Genomic DNA, 17,799 nt, shown 5'->3' with positions numbered 1-17,799 from the left:
CACTCTAATCTGTCTGCACTTGATAAAGTACAAAGATCATGATTCATTGTCAACTGTTTGTTCTGAATTTCTGTCCCAGATGACTTTCACTTCTCTTTACTGATGTAGCAAAATAGTCATGGCTTTTTTAATCTAGCAATTAAAACCAAACTTTTGGTCAGTAACAAATTCTATCCAGTTTATTAGTACTTGTTATAAAAGATGAGAAAAAGCTATACCTGAATGCAGAAAGGACACCTGTCATTCCAAAAGAACTTGGTCAGGAATGGAAATTAAATTTTGGGAGGGTGGTCTTTGATATATCAACTGATGCTTTGGTTCAGTGAGTGTAAAGAATCGCTACTGACAGCTCCCGGGATATGCAGATAAGTAGTTTGAATCACAGCAAGGCCAGCTAATGTCTCCATTTTTCCCAGATCGGTCAGTGGAGTATAATTAAATTAGGTTACAGTTGCTTCTGCTGTTTGTAACACTTAGAAATAGCAGAGGTGATGTCCAAGTGCCATATAAATGTACTAGATTACTGAATGTGGCTGAATAAAATTTCAGTGTGCAGTCTGGTGTGCTACTGCAAAACCTGAAAGTACTTGTTTTTAGGCCTGTGGAGCTTTCTATTTTAGCCCATGTACAATTGGCATTTAATGTTTTTCTATTAATATTGTTCGTAGTAGCTAGAAGAAAATGAAATATAGGCGTTCTGTTAAGGTTTACTGTTTTTTGTTTTTTTTAATGAGAAGGACGCTCTCGGGATGCGTACTTGATTTATTTTCTCTTGACCAGATCCCATATATTTCAGGTTTTTGGAATCCATCTTTACGTGCAGAGATCTCATTATATATTTGTTATCTATTCCTTCAGTAGAAATGAAGAAGCCTTATGCTTCAATTGAATAACTGGAATGTTTTTAATTGTGAAAGTGTCTGCTAGTCCGAGGGACAGGTTGCTTCTTAAATGTCATGTACAAATAAATAAATAAAAAAGAATTCATGTCTCCTTTTTAGTGCCATGTAGGGAGGTTACCAATTATGGCTACGTTCTAGTTATTTGAAAGCTTCAATAGTTTTATTTTATTATGTCTGAGCTCATTTTATATCAGTCTGAATTCCTGCAGGGTTCTGATATTGCCACCTTTCTGTAAATGTATGTACACTGGCTGGAAGGAGGCTGGAATTTTTAGTTCCAGGGTTGGAATGCAAGGAGTCTGTGCTCACCTGCAATCTTGATTTTTTTTTTTTTTTGTTTACTGTATACACCAACTCGTCTCCAGTCTCTTTCCATAACCAAAAGGCTTGGACATTTACTCTTTACAGAGGCAGGTGTAAAACCTTTTTATGGTTGGAAGAGGGATGTAGGGAAAGTGAATTCGGATTTGCTTAGTAGATGTTCACTTGTGGAAAAAAAACATGTGCATATTTTCTTATGAGAAAATGGACGTTACCTACGTTTGCTAGAAGTGCGATTTCCAGGCCTTCTATAAGTAGGTCTGAGTTCCTGAAAGATGTAAGCCTACACTAATGAACCATATTTGCGTATGGTATGTACTTAGCTAGCTTACTTTAAAAATGAAAATGGCATGCATTTAACGCTTTACAAAATGATGATTCAGGGAAACTAAAGTTGCACAGTAGTTTAGCACAAAAAAAAAATTAAGTTGCAATTGTTTGTGGAGATTTTATTTTGAAAACAATCTCCAGTCTTGCTGCATGTATTTGCATTTAGCCAGTGAGCAATTTTGGGAGCATTGGAAGTAGCCTCAAATTGTTAAATTTTGCAGAAATGTGCACAAGTTTTTATACTGCAAACAGTGGGGCAAACTGAGATCACGGTTCACTGTATTTCCTTAAAGCACTTCCCTTACTAGAAAAGGCTTTTGTGTTAGTGGATGTTGCTTAAACAACTTATAATTATGGATGAATATTTTGCCTTGGTATCAGGTAATCCTTTTTATCTGATAGACATCTGGCCGGAGATTCCTTACTTTGGAATCCTCCCCAGGCACGAGCCTGGATCTGGAGACCACCACGTTTGCGGCCTACCTTGAGGTTTGTCATACCTCACAGTGTGCTTCTTCCATGTCTTTAGTAGAGTTTAAATCCTGTGGTGGACAAATGTTGGCTATGGACTCCCACTCAATTTCTATGTGGTGCCTGAGCAAGCACCATGACACCGAAGAGTGTGACTCCTTTTGTGAGCTTCGACCGAAAGCTCAAATGAAGCTTGTGGCGTCTCGGATATTGGAGCTGTCTTGGTCTGTCGGTCAATTAAGATCTCCTTCTCGCATTGATGTCCGCTGCTTTTTTCATTGACGTTAAGAGGAAATTCTCCAAAAAAGTGGTAGATATCACAACAGTTGCCGACTTCACTGCAAATGACCTCCCACCATTCCTGCGTCTCTCCCTTCCTTTCCAGAGGACAGGGCGACTCTTGACCAGATGCATGAATATTATGATTCCTTTCATGCTGCCTTCGAGTGCCAGGACTGTGTCCACGCCAGTAGGTGTGCCCTCTGTTTCATTTAGGCCTTCATTGTCAGTTGGCGAAGCATTTATAGCACTGGCGCACAGCCCCTCCAGGTTTCCACCTTCGGGCCAGTATTTGATCAGCTGACTCACCTGGTGGCACAGATCGAAGTTGAATCCCTCTCTGCTGTCTGAAGTTGACATCCACATTGTGGAATCGCCTTCTCAACGCTGGTTGACGTTGGGAATGGAGTCAGTCATGCCTTTTATCCCCGATCTTACTCCACAAAAGTTCCCTCCTGTTTAGCCTACTGTGGGAGATGGTGGAGATGTGGTAGAAGAGTAGGAACCTAATGGAGAGGACAGTTGGTTAACTGAACTAGCTGCGCTAGTGGTTTGGATTCTTCTCCAGCCGTCTTGCTACAGAGGCGAGCTCCCTTTGTGCAGACATGCTGAAAATGGTTGTGGTAGTGTTGGATCGGACTCTTCCTTCAGTGGAATTCAGATCCTCTAATTGATGTCTTCCATCAAAGCCAAACTGGTTGAACCAGTGTTTCCTTATAGCAAAGCCCTACATGATGGTTTGTTAGCTTGGGCTAAGCCTGATACAGTGCCCCCTGTTAAATGGGCTATTTCCCACTGACACAGACCTGCCCCTGGTGATACGGCTTGTGTAATAGGACAACCTACTCATTGAATGTTAGTGGCAAAGTATCCTATGATATTGAGTCACTCTTACATGTCCAATCTGATAGAGAGCCCAGAAGTCTGTGGTAGACATATTTTTTCCTCCAAGTTCTGCTCCATGCTCTGTGAATACAACTTGTGTATTTGGACACTTCTCTCATTCTTTATGGGACTCGTTAGAGAACATCTTGCCAACTCTTACAAAAGATTAGGAGCACGCTTACTCCTGCGGTTCAAGATGGCCAGCCTGAGCTAAACTAATAATTTGCTGTGGCATGGGTACCACTAACTCTGTGGGTTGAGCTATCAATCAGTAAAAAAAATTTGTAGAGCGTGCTACTCACCCGTGAGGGTCTCAAGGCGCTGGGGAGGGGAATTGGGGGGGGGGGGGGCAGGGAGGGTCACTGATCGAACAACCATGTCTTGAGGTTCTTTCTGAAGACCAGTAGGTCCTTGGTTTTACGTGGGGGAGGTGGGGGGGGGATCCAGGTTTTGGGGGCGCGTTAGGAGAAAGACCTGTCTCCTATGGTGGTGAGTTGGATGCGGGGGACTATGGCTAGGGCGAGGTCGGCTGATCGGAGGTTGCGTGTAGGAGTGTGGAAGTTAACTCTTTCATTGAGGTAGGTTGGGCCGGTGTTGTGGAGGGATTTGTGTGCATGGATGAGGATCTTGAATGTGATTCTCTTGTCTATGGGGAGCCAGTGAAGGGATTTGAGGTGTGGTGAGATTCGTTCGTGGCGGGGGAGGCCAAGGACGAGGCGTGCGGCTGTGTTCTGGATTCTCTGGAGTTTGCGTTTGAGTGTTGTGCCGGCGTAGAGGGCGTTACCGTAGTCCAGTCTGCTGCTGATGAATGCGTGGGTGACTGTCTTTCTGGTTTCTGGGGGAATGCATTTGAAGGATTTTTTTTTTTTTTTTTGTTTTTTTTTTTTTTTTTTTAAGTGCGGATGTGTGGAAGCAGGAGGAGGTTAGAGCATTGATTTGCTGTGTCATGGAGAAGGAGGGGTCGAGGATGATGCTGAGGTTGCGGGGTGGGTGCGGGGCTTAGGGCGGTGGGCCACCAGGAGTCGTTCCATGTGGTTTTGTTGGGGCCGAAGATGATGATCTCGGTTTTGTTTGAGTTGAGCTTGAGGTGGTTAGTGGTCATCCAGTTGGCGGTGTCGAGGAGAGCGGCGTGTAGGTTGGTTTTGGCGGTGGTGGGGTTGCGGGTGAGGGAGAGGATGAGTTGGGTGTCATCTGCATAGGAGAGGATAGTGTTTCCGTGTGCTCGGAGGATGTTGGCTAGGGGGGGATCATGTAGATGTTGAAGAGTGTGGGGCTGAGGGAGGACCCTTGGGGGACTCAGCAGGTGATCTTGCTAGTGTTGGAGTGGAAGGCGGACTCTCTGGGTCTGGTCGGTGAGGAAGGTGGTGAGCCAGTCTAAGGCTTTGTGGCAAATTCCTATGTTGTGGAGGCGTGTGTGGTGGCAGACGGTGTCACAAACTATGGCTTCCTCAGTTACGCCATGTTACTGGGCCTGGTTACATACCTTGGGTTTTTAGAGCCAGTCCAGGCCACATTTCCTAACAATGCTATTTGATGGTGCCCATTTATTTGGTGCACAGGCAGACTCTGCTTTAAGGTATTTTCGGGATAGTAGGGGTGGAGCAGTGAATTAGCTTGGTTCCTTCTCTTCCTTTTGGCCTAGTACCTAAATTTTTTGTACTGTCTAGTAAAGTGTTGTTTGTTCCTCCTTATTCCACAGAAGAGCAATGCAAATAGTCCAGAAAAGCTATTTCATCCCCTTCTGGGAAACCCCTCCACTCATATCACCCACTTAGGACCAGCTGATTGAGGACCATCTCTCCTTGCTGTGTGAGGAAGTGGTGGCTCTTTCAGCCGAATGAACCATCAAGAGGGTGATGGCATCAGAAATAGGACATGGTTGCTATTCGCACTACTTATTCATGCCCAAAAAGTAGGGATACATTTGTCCTATCCTAAACTTGCGCCTTCTCAATTTCTTCCTGAAAAGAAGTTCAAAATGTTCAGCTTAGCTTGGGTCCTGTCTGCCCTGGAGACTGGATCGTGGTGTTGGGCTTGCAGGATGCATATTTCACAACCCTGTCTTGCCAGCAAGCAGGCATTACCTGCAGCTCGTGGTGGGCCAGAGGCACTTGCAGTTTGTGCTCACTTTTGGCCTTACCAGCACCCCCGGGTGTTCATAAAAGTGATGGTTGTGATTTCAGCACATCTGCAGTAGTCCGGGGTGGCAGTCTTCCCCTACCTCAAAGATTTGGCTGGTGAAAGCAGGCTTTCCGCAGACATTCGTCTCTGATTTATAGTGTGGTGGAATCTCCTGCTTTGCTGGGGTTAATTATCAAAAGTGTCGAAGTCACACCTGACTCCCTCTCAGATGCTTCCTTTCATTGGGGCTCTTCTGAACACAGTTCAGTTTAAGGCCTATTCTCTGGAATGGAGAGTCCAGGATATTCAGCCTATGATTCCAATGTTTCAACCTCCGTCTTAGGTTTCGGTGAGACTGAGGTCGTTGGGCCTCATGGCCTCCTGTATCTTGTTGGTGAAACATACCAACTGGCATATGAGGGTCTGCAGCAGGACCTGCAGCTCCAGTGGGCACAGCATCTTGGGAATCTCTCCGACCTGGTCCAGATCTCAGCGGGAACTGCAAAAGACCTGCAGTGGTGGCTGATGAACCACGATTAGGTCAACAGATCACTCTCTCTTCCCCCACTGGAGCTGACTTTAATGCCAATGAGTCACTCTTGGACTAGGGTGACCATCAAGTAGAGGTGGAGATCAGAGTTCTCTGGTCTCTGGTGGAATCTGGGCTTCACTTCAACCTGCTGGCTCTCGCCAGGTGAGCCTGTTAGCATTGAAAGCCTTTTTCCTTCTATCAAGGGAAGGATAGTGCAAGTGTTGACGAACAACACCACTGCAGTGGGATGCTGCAATAAACAGGGCGGACGGGGTAGCAAACCCTCTGTTAAGAAACCCTGCACCTATGGACATGGCTAGAACGTCCGGGCATTTCCCTGGTGGTTCAACACATAGTGTGCTCTCTGAACGCCAGAGCAGACAAACTCAGCTGTTGATGTCTAGCAGATCACGAATGGCATCTTTACTAGGAAGGGGGTATTAGATATCTTTCTACAGTGGGGAGAGCCTTGGTTAGACCTTTTCGCCACCGCTTAGAACCTGAAATGTTAGCAGATTTGCATGCTGTAGTTTACAAAGCGGTTGTTGCTCTGACATACTTCTTCTCGAGTGGAGCTCTGGCCTCCTGTAAGCCTTTGCACTGATACCACTCCTGCCCATTGTCCTCAAGAAGATCAAAAATGACCTGGCCCAAGTCGTCATTATGGATCTGGCTTGTTCACAGAGAGTCTGATACCGCAAGCTTCTGAGCATGAGTCTGTCCCAGTTCAGATTGCCCCTTCTGGAGGATATCCTGTGCCTGAACCTGTGCATGATCCACTTTCATGCTTGGAGATTGAACTGCAACAGTTGGGAGCTTTTGACCTACCTCCTTAAGTCTGTTATGTTCTCTTGGCAGCCAGGCATCCCTCCAGGAAGACTGTATACACCTACACCATTGGCACAAGTTTGTGCCATGTTGTACATCCAGGGTTATCAATCCCCTTTTTACACCCTTATCCTAAGTTCTCTTGTTTGTTCTTTCTCTGGCCAAGCAGGGATCTGCTCTGGGCACTGTTAAAGGTTAATTGTCTGCCATATCTGATAGACTTCTAGTTGCAGATTCCTTACTTTTGAATTTTCCCTAGGCATCACACTGGATCTGGAGATTTTTATGAACAGTACCCCTGCGTGTCATAATGTGGTGTCCTTTAGCTCCGCTCCCAGCAGTGGCGGCATTCGCGCCAGCTTATGACATTACATTTCCTACTTAAGTTCCAACCTGTTGCTCTGTTTTGTCACAACTTTCCACACCAGAAGTTCAGAGCCTCAAGGAAACTAGCTACTGGTGCGTCAAAGCTAAGGCCTTGAAAGTGGAGTCTCAGCTCCTTGAAATCAGTTTGCAGAGCGGGGAGGATGTGTGGGTTGGTAAGGAATCTGCAACTAGATATTGTTTCTAGGAGCTAAGACGTTACAAAAAGGTAACTAACTTGTTCATCTGATATATACTTCCAGTTGCAGATTCCTTACCTTTGAATAGATACCCAGGCAATACCATCCCAAGAGGCGGGTCTGCGAGCCAAGTTCATACTAGAAAGTCCTGCAGGAGCAAGCAGGCGAAGTGCCTGTCCTTATGGACCTGACTGCCCAGGCAGTAGTGTTTGGTAAATGTTTGGTAAACTTGTGCAGGGATTCCTACGTTGCCAACTCATCAAGGACTGGAACTCTGCATGCTAAAGCAGTGGCCGCAGCTTTAGCTTGGGTAGAATGAGGGTGCAAACCGTCAGAGGGTTGCTTCTTGGCCAGTGGGTAGCAGATCTTAATACAGAGTACGACCCACTTTCTCACTCTCCACGCTTACCTTATACTGCGGTCTCACTGTTTTGATGCAAAAGTCCAGCTTCAATAACGTTTGATCTTGGAGATTTCCACTTTACCTGAAAGCAGGTGCTGAAGTTGCTCTGCACCATCTATGCTTGTTTGCATCCGCATGTGCTTTTCGGTAAGCTGTTCTATTAATCTTTTCCATCACTGTAAACATATGTATGAGTCATGTTCACAGCGGGCCGCCTTATTTGTAAGGGCTCATTTTCATCAGGATTCTTCTGAGGCACCTAAGCGGGTGATGATGTTATATTGACCGATTTTCCGGGAGCATTCCCAGGGTGCCCCGGGGGTTAGTGGGCTCAACATGCTTTTCTTCCGTGTTCTATACTGATGTGATCATCATTGAAAATCTAATTTCTGCCTTTACCACAAATTCCTGAACACTTTTTTGCCTATGATTTATATCAGCCTCCATTGTGGGCTTTTTGGCAGCTAACAAACTTCCCTTCCATTTTATGATATCCTAGAGGTCCTGTTCCCAGATTTTGCAGAAGTTAGGATTAAATGTAGAGAGATAACATCACAGCTTGTTTTTTTGTTTTCAAATACCGTGGAACTCTCTCCTTCAATGAGGACCTATGCCAAAACAGATGGCTAGTGTGAATGACATGGTCGCCAACGACTAAACCTCTAACTCACCATAAAAGGAACTTAACGTCTTTCTGTGATGGAGCTGATTGTCCGCCAATGTGGTTGTTCTCTCCTACACTAATGTGAAGGGCTGGCTTTGTTTCTTAAATGGTCATGTGTAAAGGATGATGTTTTTTTAAAGTGTTTAAAGATAAAGGAATTCCTAATGCCACAATATGCGTTTGTTTATTACGATTATATTCATTCAAGGAGTTGTGCACAAATCTTGGCAAACCTCACCATGCTTAACTGTCGTATTAGTTTCTGCCTGGTCCAACAGAAATTCGTTTACATAATTTCTGAGTTTAGCAACTTTCCGTACCAGCACAGCCCCACACGAGAATTGATCCTTGTACTCTCCAGTGCTGCACTTAAATCTGTGAGCATGCTGGTCAGGATAATCTCGCAGTTGTGCCAACAGAATGAAAAGTTTACTCGAAAGCAGCACACAAGCAGTTAGCCGTTTTTGGCATTGGATTATGGAAGGAGAAGTACACTATTATACTGTTTTAATTATGTTTTTGTATTTTCTTGTTGCCAATTTGTAGTTTGCTAATTAACGTCATTATTCTATCTCCTAGCCTCTGCCCAGAGATATACTTTGTTCTTTCTTTGTTCTAGAATAAAATTTAAATTACAATGACATTTAGGAGAACTACTGCACGTTTCCACTTTTCTACAGGATTGCGTTAGAGATTCACCATTAGATCAACAGAGGAAGGGCAATGTTTTTAAACCTTGTACATGAAGTTGATTTTCGCACTTTAGAAGGAGGCGTCTGATTTTTACCAGCACAGTTGTTGAACCGAGAAGAATTCAGTCAAAACGTTTCAATACCCTTTCCGGTGCCACTGTTCTAGGTAGAGTTTGGGTGGTGTAGAACGATTGGCTGAGCAAGTTAGTGTATGCTACACATGATTGGGCTCAAAGTTGTTGACATACTTTGCTAATCCTTTTTATGCAAAATAATTTGATCAACTGGATATAGGGTCTCAAGTTCAGCTTGATGTGAAGAATGACATTACCTCTCATCTGTGATTATGGGCTAAGCCCATAGGTGATGTTACACTAAAATGTCACCTAGAAAGTATCTTTCCACCAGTAGGGTGGGGGCAGGGGGTTCGCAGGGCAGTGTTGCATAGTGTTAAAACAAAGGCATGTTCTGTAACTTTTTTACCACTGGTTCCAATTTCGTTGATCTGCAAGGTGGCCACTTAGACTAGGATCTATGCCTTTTATGAACTGTGTGTTGAACCAAAGGTCAAGAACAAAAGTCAGTTTGGTCAGATTATTCTGAACAATTGCTTAAGTCGAGCCTTTGGGGCAGAGAGTGGACCCATTGTGAATTTTGATGTTGGGAAATCTTTGCAGGCATGAGATCACAGTGGATGGACTTTAGAATAAGGTTATAAGAGTTGTGTTGTTAGTTCTGTTCGTCCACTCCCCACAAATCCATCCTTTCTATGCCCTACCCCGCGCACATGTGCGTCCTGTATTCACTTAGGATTCTGGGGTGGATTGCTTAAAAGGACAAAAGTCTCTTGCCTGATTAACTTTCCTCTAATGATTAAAATGCGTGATTCTGTTTGTCTCTAGGCTCCTTTAACTTCACTCTGCATCATTCTTATCTTTGAGGTGGGGGAGCTCGTTGCTAGTAATGTTAATTGTTGATTTCTAAGTACTGGCCGGCCTTGCACCTTTTGCAGATTTCGTGCTCTTATCTGGATGGAGTATTTCTCTTGCACACAGTTTAATAACAATCACTGAAAAATCTCCGACTTTTCAGCCTGGAGAAACGCTTTTTTTAAATTGAGAGGCATCTTCGAATTCACAAGTGCATGTTAAAAACTAAATTTAATCTTTTAAGTGTATATGAATATCAAAAAATCGTAGAAAATTAACACGTTGGTTTCAAAGCTCAGTTGTTTTGCTGTCTTATCCCTTTTGTCATTAGATATATACCTCATGTAGATGGGAAACCGCAATAATGTTAGCGCAGTCGAACTCCGTAGTACCAGAGTGCAACACAGTGATAGTTGGTCCATCAGGTCATTTATGTGCTAAGGAGGATCCCTGGACATACATATCGTTCTTTGCCATTTTCCACGTTTTCAGATAATTCTTTTCTAAATTATTCATTTCACACAATGTTTACCTTCAACTGTAAAATGTTGTCACATGAAATAGCCTATGCCGCGATATCCTCCTCATCTGTCAATTCTATAATTTCTCAACTGGATCTTTGCTTTGCGGTTTTCTTTGTAAGGGACTAGAAGTGGAGGGACGTCAAAAGCCATTGCTAGACTGATGTGTTAGTTCATTTACTCTTCAGTTTGGACCGTCAAAAGTGATTGGTTCCCAGAGTTATAATCCATTTTACATTACTTTGGCAAGAGTTCCCAGTTTCACTCTGTCCACATTGACGACATACCAACGTAAAAAATAAATTCTCTGCACCAAAAATAATTGGGGCTCTTTTCCCATATCCTGTCTATCGTATGTTACCAGTTTGTCTGCCATGTTCGGCAATACTGTGTCCTCATGGGGTTGCATAAGCTTCAGTGACATCTGTCTGAAATGGAATGGAAAATACCTGGGTCTTACCAACCCCCTTCATGTTTCTCTATAACCATACCAGCATTGTGACCCACCCGCTTCCAGATGTTTGCATGTTAAAGATGTAGGCGTTTTTCCAATCTGAGTACACTTGTGTTCAGTCTATATACAAGTCTGATATATAATGTTGACCCTGAAAGAGAGCGGCAGTAGTCTTGCATTCAGATTCCAGGTTTCCACAAAACAGTTTTTTTGCCTTCTCAAATTTTTATGACTGAGATGTGCTTGAATTTTGGCCCACCATCTTTTTTTCTTTGTCTACTCCTCTTTGAAATAATATTAGTATGGTGTAGGTTTTGGGAGTTCGCCAGCTTTGAGATGAGAACAGTGTTGCTGTTGGAGTTCTCCCAGGCTGTTCATAGGACGTTTGACTGACTGACGTGTTGAAAGAGGAGTGTGCACTGCCTGCAGGTGGCACTTTTTCCTGGGGCTACTTGTTTGCTGGTGCAGAAAATGCTACACATGTATCCTGGTGGTACTGCCTAGAAGAAACAAAGTAATCTAAAAGATTAAAGTCAAAGGTAGCAAGCCTCTTGGGGTTTATGCCTTCCCCTGCATTTATAGGATATGTCTCTCCTTCCTCTGCCACACATTATTTATTCTACTAATGTTTCTTCGTTAGAATACATTAGGTTTTTTTTTCCCAAAGAAAAGGACCAAACAAATGTAGAATCAAGATGGAAATGTGCAAATGCCTGCTTATGGAAGGGCATTTGCAATCTTTAAGGAGAAGTAATCCTAGCTGTTCTTGTAGATTTTAATGTAACAAAGTTGAATAAGGTAATTTCATACATCATGCAATCAGTGCATCATTTGAAGTGCGCCTCGTCAGGGGCAGACCTTTAAAAAGTTTATTGCAAGTGCGGGCTATATTTACTTTCACTCTGAAGTTTCATAGGCTTTTTTGGGCATTGAAGAATATGAAATTAATATTCATCATAGCCTATTTTTTCTGGAAACATTATCTGGTAAAATAATTTCTAATGGATACTTCTATCAGCAGATTCCTCTACTTTGGCATATTCCCTAGGCGGCAGACTGGGATCCGAAAGGTTTCATAGTAGTTCTCTCATGTACCACTAGGCAGCATTGTGCAGCAATGTACTGGCCGCGTTCTGCCCTGGAATTGAAGGAGCTTACTGACATAAGTTCCACCCCTGCACACTGATGTCAGTTCCTTTCTGCGTCTGAACGCAGATGCAGAGCTCCACTTCCTTTCATCGGCTGACACATTCTTTTAAAATCCTTTTTCTAGCATGCAAGGGAACAATGTCCCCACTGAAGATTATAGGGTTCAAATTGGGATCAAGCAAACATTGCTCCGGTCACCAGTGACTGTGTTTTTCTCAGTTCTCCACCAACTCAGGGGCATCAGCTTCCAAACTGCTTTAGTTTGCCATTAGCAGCACTCAGCCATCTTGTGGGAGGCAGACTCAAACTACCCACCTTACTCCCAAGAGGTACAGACCCTTCTGCCCAAAGCGAGAGAAAGGGTGCTGGCTTTGGAAGCAGGGACTGGTTGCTACTTCTGCTATTCGCTTGTGCCGAAGTGGAACAAAGCCCACTACGCTATTTTAGATCTTCACCCAATGAATGCATTCCTGCAGAAGGACGAATTTAAAATGCTCAAACTGTCCCAAAGTCTGTCTGCCTTAAATTTGTGCGACTGGATGGGTGCATTGGACATGCAGCATGTGTGCTTTAGCCTGCTTGTCCTGCAGTCCCACTGATGTCACTTGTAGTTCAAGAAATCCCAGGAGTGTTTTGTTTGCTGTCCCATCCTGCCTTACTGGCAACCCCTAGGGTGTTCATGAAAGTAATGGTTGTAGCCACTGCCCATCTTCAGAGGTTTGGAAATGATCACTTTTCCTGGTGGGCTCCAGAATCAACATGGACGACATCCAGATGATGGCAAACCTTCTAGCCTTGTTGAGGGTTCTCGAGCAACAAACCAAAAACTAAAATAGTATCTGAAGTCTCAGTAGACCGAGCACCCAAGAAACATTTTTCAAGTCATACAGCTTTCAGAGAAAACTGCAAAAGATCTGCATTGGTGGCTCATTGACCTCAATCTATCTAGTGACCGACCCATCTTCCTTCCTCACCCAGGGGCTGACTGTGGTGATGGATGCATCCTGGTTTGAAGTTGTACTCTGGGAGAGGTGGCTCCATATAAATCTATCATCCCCTTGGTATTGAAGGCCTTCTTACTTGGCTGTCCAACTGGCAGGATCATTAAATGCTGGGGTGGATGAGGTCAGCTGGCTATGCGTGGCTGATCACAAATGACAGCTGCATTCCAAGGTGGTGCAAGACATCTTTCACAGTGTGGAGAACCCTGGCTATATATTTATGCCAGACGAGAACGCTGAGTGTCAAAACTTCTGCATGTTGAAGTTCCAAATAATGCTTTCTCTAGGAGATTCATTCAATCTAGAGCAGAGGACAGGGCTTCTGTACACCATTCCATCACTAACTCTCATGCCCCAAGTTCTGAAGATCAGGAACGACCAGGCCCAAGTCATCGTGGTGGCTCTGGATTGGAGTGTGCACTATCCGGAACCTCTAAACATACGCAGCTCTTCTCAGGTCAGGCTATCCGTTCTGGAGGCTCTTTGGTCGCAGCAGCAGAGCAGGATTCTACACTTGAACCTGGTTTGTTTGTTTTATCTTTGGCCCTGCGTGGTCCTGGAGTGCACACCTTTAAAGGGTATTTGTTAACCTTTATGGCCTTTTTGTGTTATCCTGACTAGCTGACTTGTTTAAATAGCCTCTTGTGATATGGTTTATTAAAGGTTTGGCATACATGTCACCTTCCAAACCATATGTGATGCCACCATGGAATCTTAATTTGATCCTGAAGTTCCTTATGTGTACCACTTCAAGCCCATACACAGCTGCTTATTAAGTCTTCTGTATGTCAATGCCATTTTCCTCATTATGCTCAATTTAGCTCCTCACTAGTAGCTCAAGGCTGGCTTGGTGCAGCCTCCCTATACCACCTTTTTTTCCCCCAAACAGTCTGGTGTGTAGAACCGAAGCAGCTTTTTTTTTACACAAAGTACTGATGCTTGTCGTACTGGAGTGCCTCTTCTTAATATCTACCATGTACGTGTTTGAAAAGCATTACTGTCTTGACAGCCAGGTCAAGCGGGACTGGGATTTTGCCTGCTCTGTCCTGCAAGACTTTTGGTCGGGCCCACTCCACAGTCCCTTCACCCTGTAAAGGTACTGCTTTGGTATCTATTCTGATCGTGATTAATCTGCTGTTAAACCTTGCTTTCTCTAAAGCTCTTTCTGGTGGATATTCCATCTAACTGCATGTTCCTCATTGCCCTCTCACCACCCTGTTCTGTGTAACAGTCCCTACATCATCTCAGAATGTCCCAAATTAGAGATCTGCACACTGGGACATGTACTTGTTTTGTTATCTGTATTGGGGGATGAGAGGGGAAAAGTGTTGGGTAGGGGGGTGCTATCAAGAAACTGACATTGGCAGCCAGGGGGCCAGCCTATATGCACCGCTGCTCTCACTTCCTAGGCAAAGCAAGGTCAGTACTGAGCCAGACGATGCTACCTAGCTGCACGCTTGAGCTCTACTGTGAGACCTGCATGATCCAGTCTGGTGCCTAAGGAATATTCTAAAGGTGAGGAATCTACAGTTAAATGGTTTAACAGAAAGAGCATTACTGGAGGTAAGTAACATGTTCTTTAAGCTTATCAATTGTATGAACAGTTTGTGACAGGGGCTACAGTAAAGCACTTTACAATAAAACTGCAGCACAGCCTTTCTTTTCTTTTATATACAAATGTATAATGGCATTGTGATACAGCTGGCTTAGTTTATCTTCATCTAAGTTAGTTCTTCTGAATGACTACATAGCACTTGCAACAGTTTACTATTGGGGAAAATTAAATTCAAAGTAGACTGGCAAAAGAGAACATATTGATTATCTCAAACATGTAAACTAAAATCAGTTGTTTCTTTTGCAGCTTATTACCACTCCAACCAAAGGATTCATTTCTCCTGGATCACGCAGCCTAGGACCGAAGAGCTCAAAAAAATGCTTGGTATGATGTATTTTTGATCTTTTAAAACAAAATATTTGGTAATTCAGAACGAGCTCTTGTAGAATTGATAGTTAACCGCAATTATTGTTTTGCTTTTTTAATTTGAACTTTTTTTTTTTTTTTTTTTTTTTAAAGATTACGGAAATGGCTAAAGAATCTCTTCCCTCTCCTAAAGAAAGCGTTTACCCTGCACTTATAAACTGTACAACACCAGTTGACATCATTTTACCTCAAATTACTTCGAATATGTGGTAAGGACACCTTATTTATTTTATTTCTATGTAAGTGCCATCGTTTTTTATCCTCTGAGCAGTGTTAATGTTCTCAAAAATGCGCCTCTAACTCTAGTTTTTTGACTGGTCATTCTTTGTGATATGGATACAGCAAGATTTCCTCAACTATGGCAGGAGATTTAACTGTGTTGCACAGTGTTACTGCTTTGATTTATGCCTAGGCTATAGAACAAGGACGTTTTCCTGCCTTTGTATAGAATTTGTTTTAGAATGTACTTTTCTGACTTTAGCATCTTCATTTCAGATGTTACCTTTTCTGTATGTAAGCTTGTTATTTTAGTAGTTGTGTAATACTTCAATGTGTTCAAAGCATGCAGAATTCATGTTCTTTTCTTTCCTTTTTAGGGCGAGAGGTCTTGGACAGCTCATAAGAGCAAAGAATATTAAGACAATTGGTGACCTGAGTACACTTACAATCACAGAGATAAAAACTCTTCCAATTCGTTCACCTAAGATTTCAACAGTTAAAAAAGCTCTTCGGGTTTTCCATGAGCAGCAGGTACTCCCATTTTAATCAAGTATTTGCACTGTTATAGTTCTAGCAGCCAAATTGTTTCTTAGCATGAACTTTATTTTGTAATGTGCTTGTTCAACTTATTTTGGCCTATTGTCAGTCTAGAAACTAATATGGCCCTGTCTTTTTGCTCCTGCAAATGTAGACCAACCATGATTTATTATAGATCACAAATTGATATTTTGTTCAATAGATTGCTTTTTAACTTTTCAGTGAACTTAGTTCATATATATTGGTGGTGTTTATGAACTGTGCAATAGAGCGATCTTTTCATCACTCATATCATTAAATCTTTTTTTTAATTTATTTTTTAATAAGTCCATGGTAGGTAAATGTAAATTGTGCTACGAATCTGCAATTTCTATCTGACCCACATCTTCTCACTGTGAACAATAATGGAGGTGAACCATGAGTGTGGTTACAATACGTGAGAAAAATATATGGTCTGTCTACCCTACAGTAACAAGTTTTCCCTTGTGCAAATGTGATCCAAAGTACACTTAGTAATTCTGTGCATAGGAATGTTGCACTTTCCTCAGGCCAACCTGCTATCGGATGAAAATTTTATTAAGTAGTGTTTTCCATTTGCTTAAATTCCCCTGACCTTACTTTATTTCCTTTTACTAGTCATGACCTACATTGGCTCACTTATGAACATACTTTAACCATGACTCCATAGTTGGACTTGACAGCTTTGGCTCATAGCAGTATTAAAGACAGAAGCTTACTTAAGTGTATTCTTTGTAGATTTCTGGATTTCGTCTAAGCTCTGTCTACACCTTGGTGAGTTTGTCAATAGTCTTCTTTTCATAGACGTGGCTGCATTATATGCTTAGTTGCTATTAGGTAAGGACATCATTGGCAATGGTTCCTTTCCATGTTATTGGGAATCACAACCCCAAAACTCACCTATGCGCCTAAATCGAGCAAATTTGCCAAGCTCAGAGAGACCATGTCATCTGCAAATGTAAGGGATTTAAGTACAGGTCACTCATTTCCTTACAACTATCCATTGCTAATTTTTTGTCAACAAGGGTAAATTCAGAGCCTGCCATTTTTTTCATGAAGGCACCTGCATTGTAGAAGTAGTGCTCCCTGTGATTTTCTTCTACTCTTCCTTCCAGTATGTCTGTTACTACTGCTCTACAAGGGATACATGCATGTTATTACCTTCTCCTCTTGTAGTCTGATTCTACATTTTAGCCTCTTCATTGACTGTTGTAAACATTAGATTAATTCCCACTGCTTTTGGAATCCAAGGAACAATCCAGCATTGTCTCTTAAGCATGATCCAAAATTAAGCAGAAAGGGTGAAGCAAACAACATCTTATGTTGCTGATCACTTTCTGAAAACCTATAATGATCGTTTCCCGAGTTTGTCTTTAAAAACATGAGAAAAAGAAACCTTTCTCAGATTGCATTACAGCACCTGAAAACATTACCATTATGGAAAGGCTTTAAAGTAAGAGGTATACATGTGCAGTCTTTTTAAGGCTTCAGAAGCTTCCACTATCTATGATGCCTTGTACTGGCAGTTGCCTAATAGTTAGTTCTCAATTCTGGCTCCTGTGACAGGGATCTGGGAACACTAGGTGTTTCCATATCTTATTCTGAGGGGGAAATGCTCACTGTCATATTTCTTTTATTGACTGTACATCTTTAGAGTGGCTAGAGTGTAAAATATTTCTTCTGCGTTTTTGAAGGATTTTTTTATCCAAAATGGCATGTGTATTTTTCTGATACCCCTCGTGTGTGGAAAGAAGCTGCTACAATGCGCACGAGTTCTGTGTGGTGTGCGTTCCCTCTTTTGTCAGTGATTTTTTTGCCAGAAAATGCCTATAAAAACATGTAAGGCATTCATCTTGGAGACAAGCTTGAGGATCTGAGAGCCAAGAAGGGAAAATCAAACATGCCCCACAGATAAGTCGGAACTCTCCCATTTCAATGGTAGGGAGGCAAGTTCTTCTGAGAACATCTCCAGAAGGTGATCAGTTGACAGGAAAGGTGA

General features: G+C 42.7%; 1 protein-coding gene across 2 annotated transcripts in view; it reads left to right on the top strand.

The window, feature by feature from the left end:
* Positions 1–17,799, top strand: part of RIF1 (replication timing regulatory factor 1) — a 310,912-nt gene that overhangs the window by 256,880 nt on the left and 36,233 nt on the right. For both annotated transcript variants that reach the window (XM_069225212.1, XM_069225211.1), the window contains 3 exons: positions 14,907–14,984; positions 15,120–15,235; positions 15,623–15,776. In XM_069225212.1, the coding sequence (XP_069081313.1) occupies positions 14,907–14,984; positions 15,120–15,235; positions 15,623–15,776 (348 nt within the window). The remainder of the gene's footprint in view (positions 1–14,906; positions 14,985–15,119; positions 15,236–15,622; positions 15,777–17,799) is intronic.

This window comes from Pleurodeles waltl, chromosome 3_1 (assembly GCF_031143425.1).
Source record: "Pleurodeles waltl isolate 20211129_DDA chromosome 3_1, aPleWal1.hap1.20221129, whole genome shotgun sequence".
NCBI classification, from domain to species: Eukaryota; Metazoa; Chordata; class Amphibia; order Caudata; family Salamandridae; genus Pleurodeles; species Pleurodeles waltl.
Note: the sequence above shows the minus strand (reverse complement) of the source record. Positions and strands in the feature narration are given on the sequence as shown.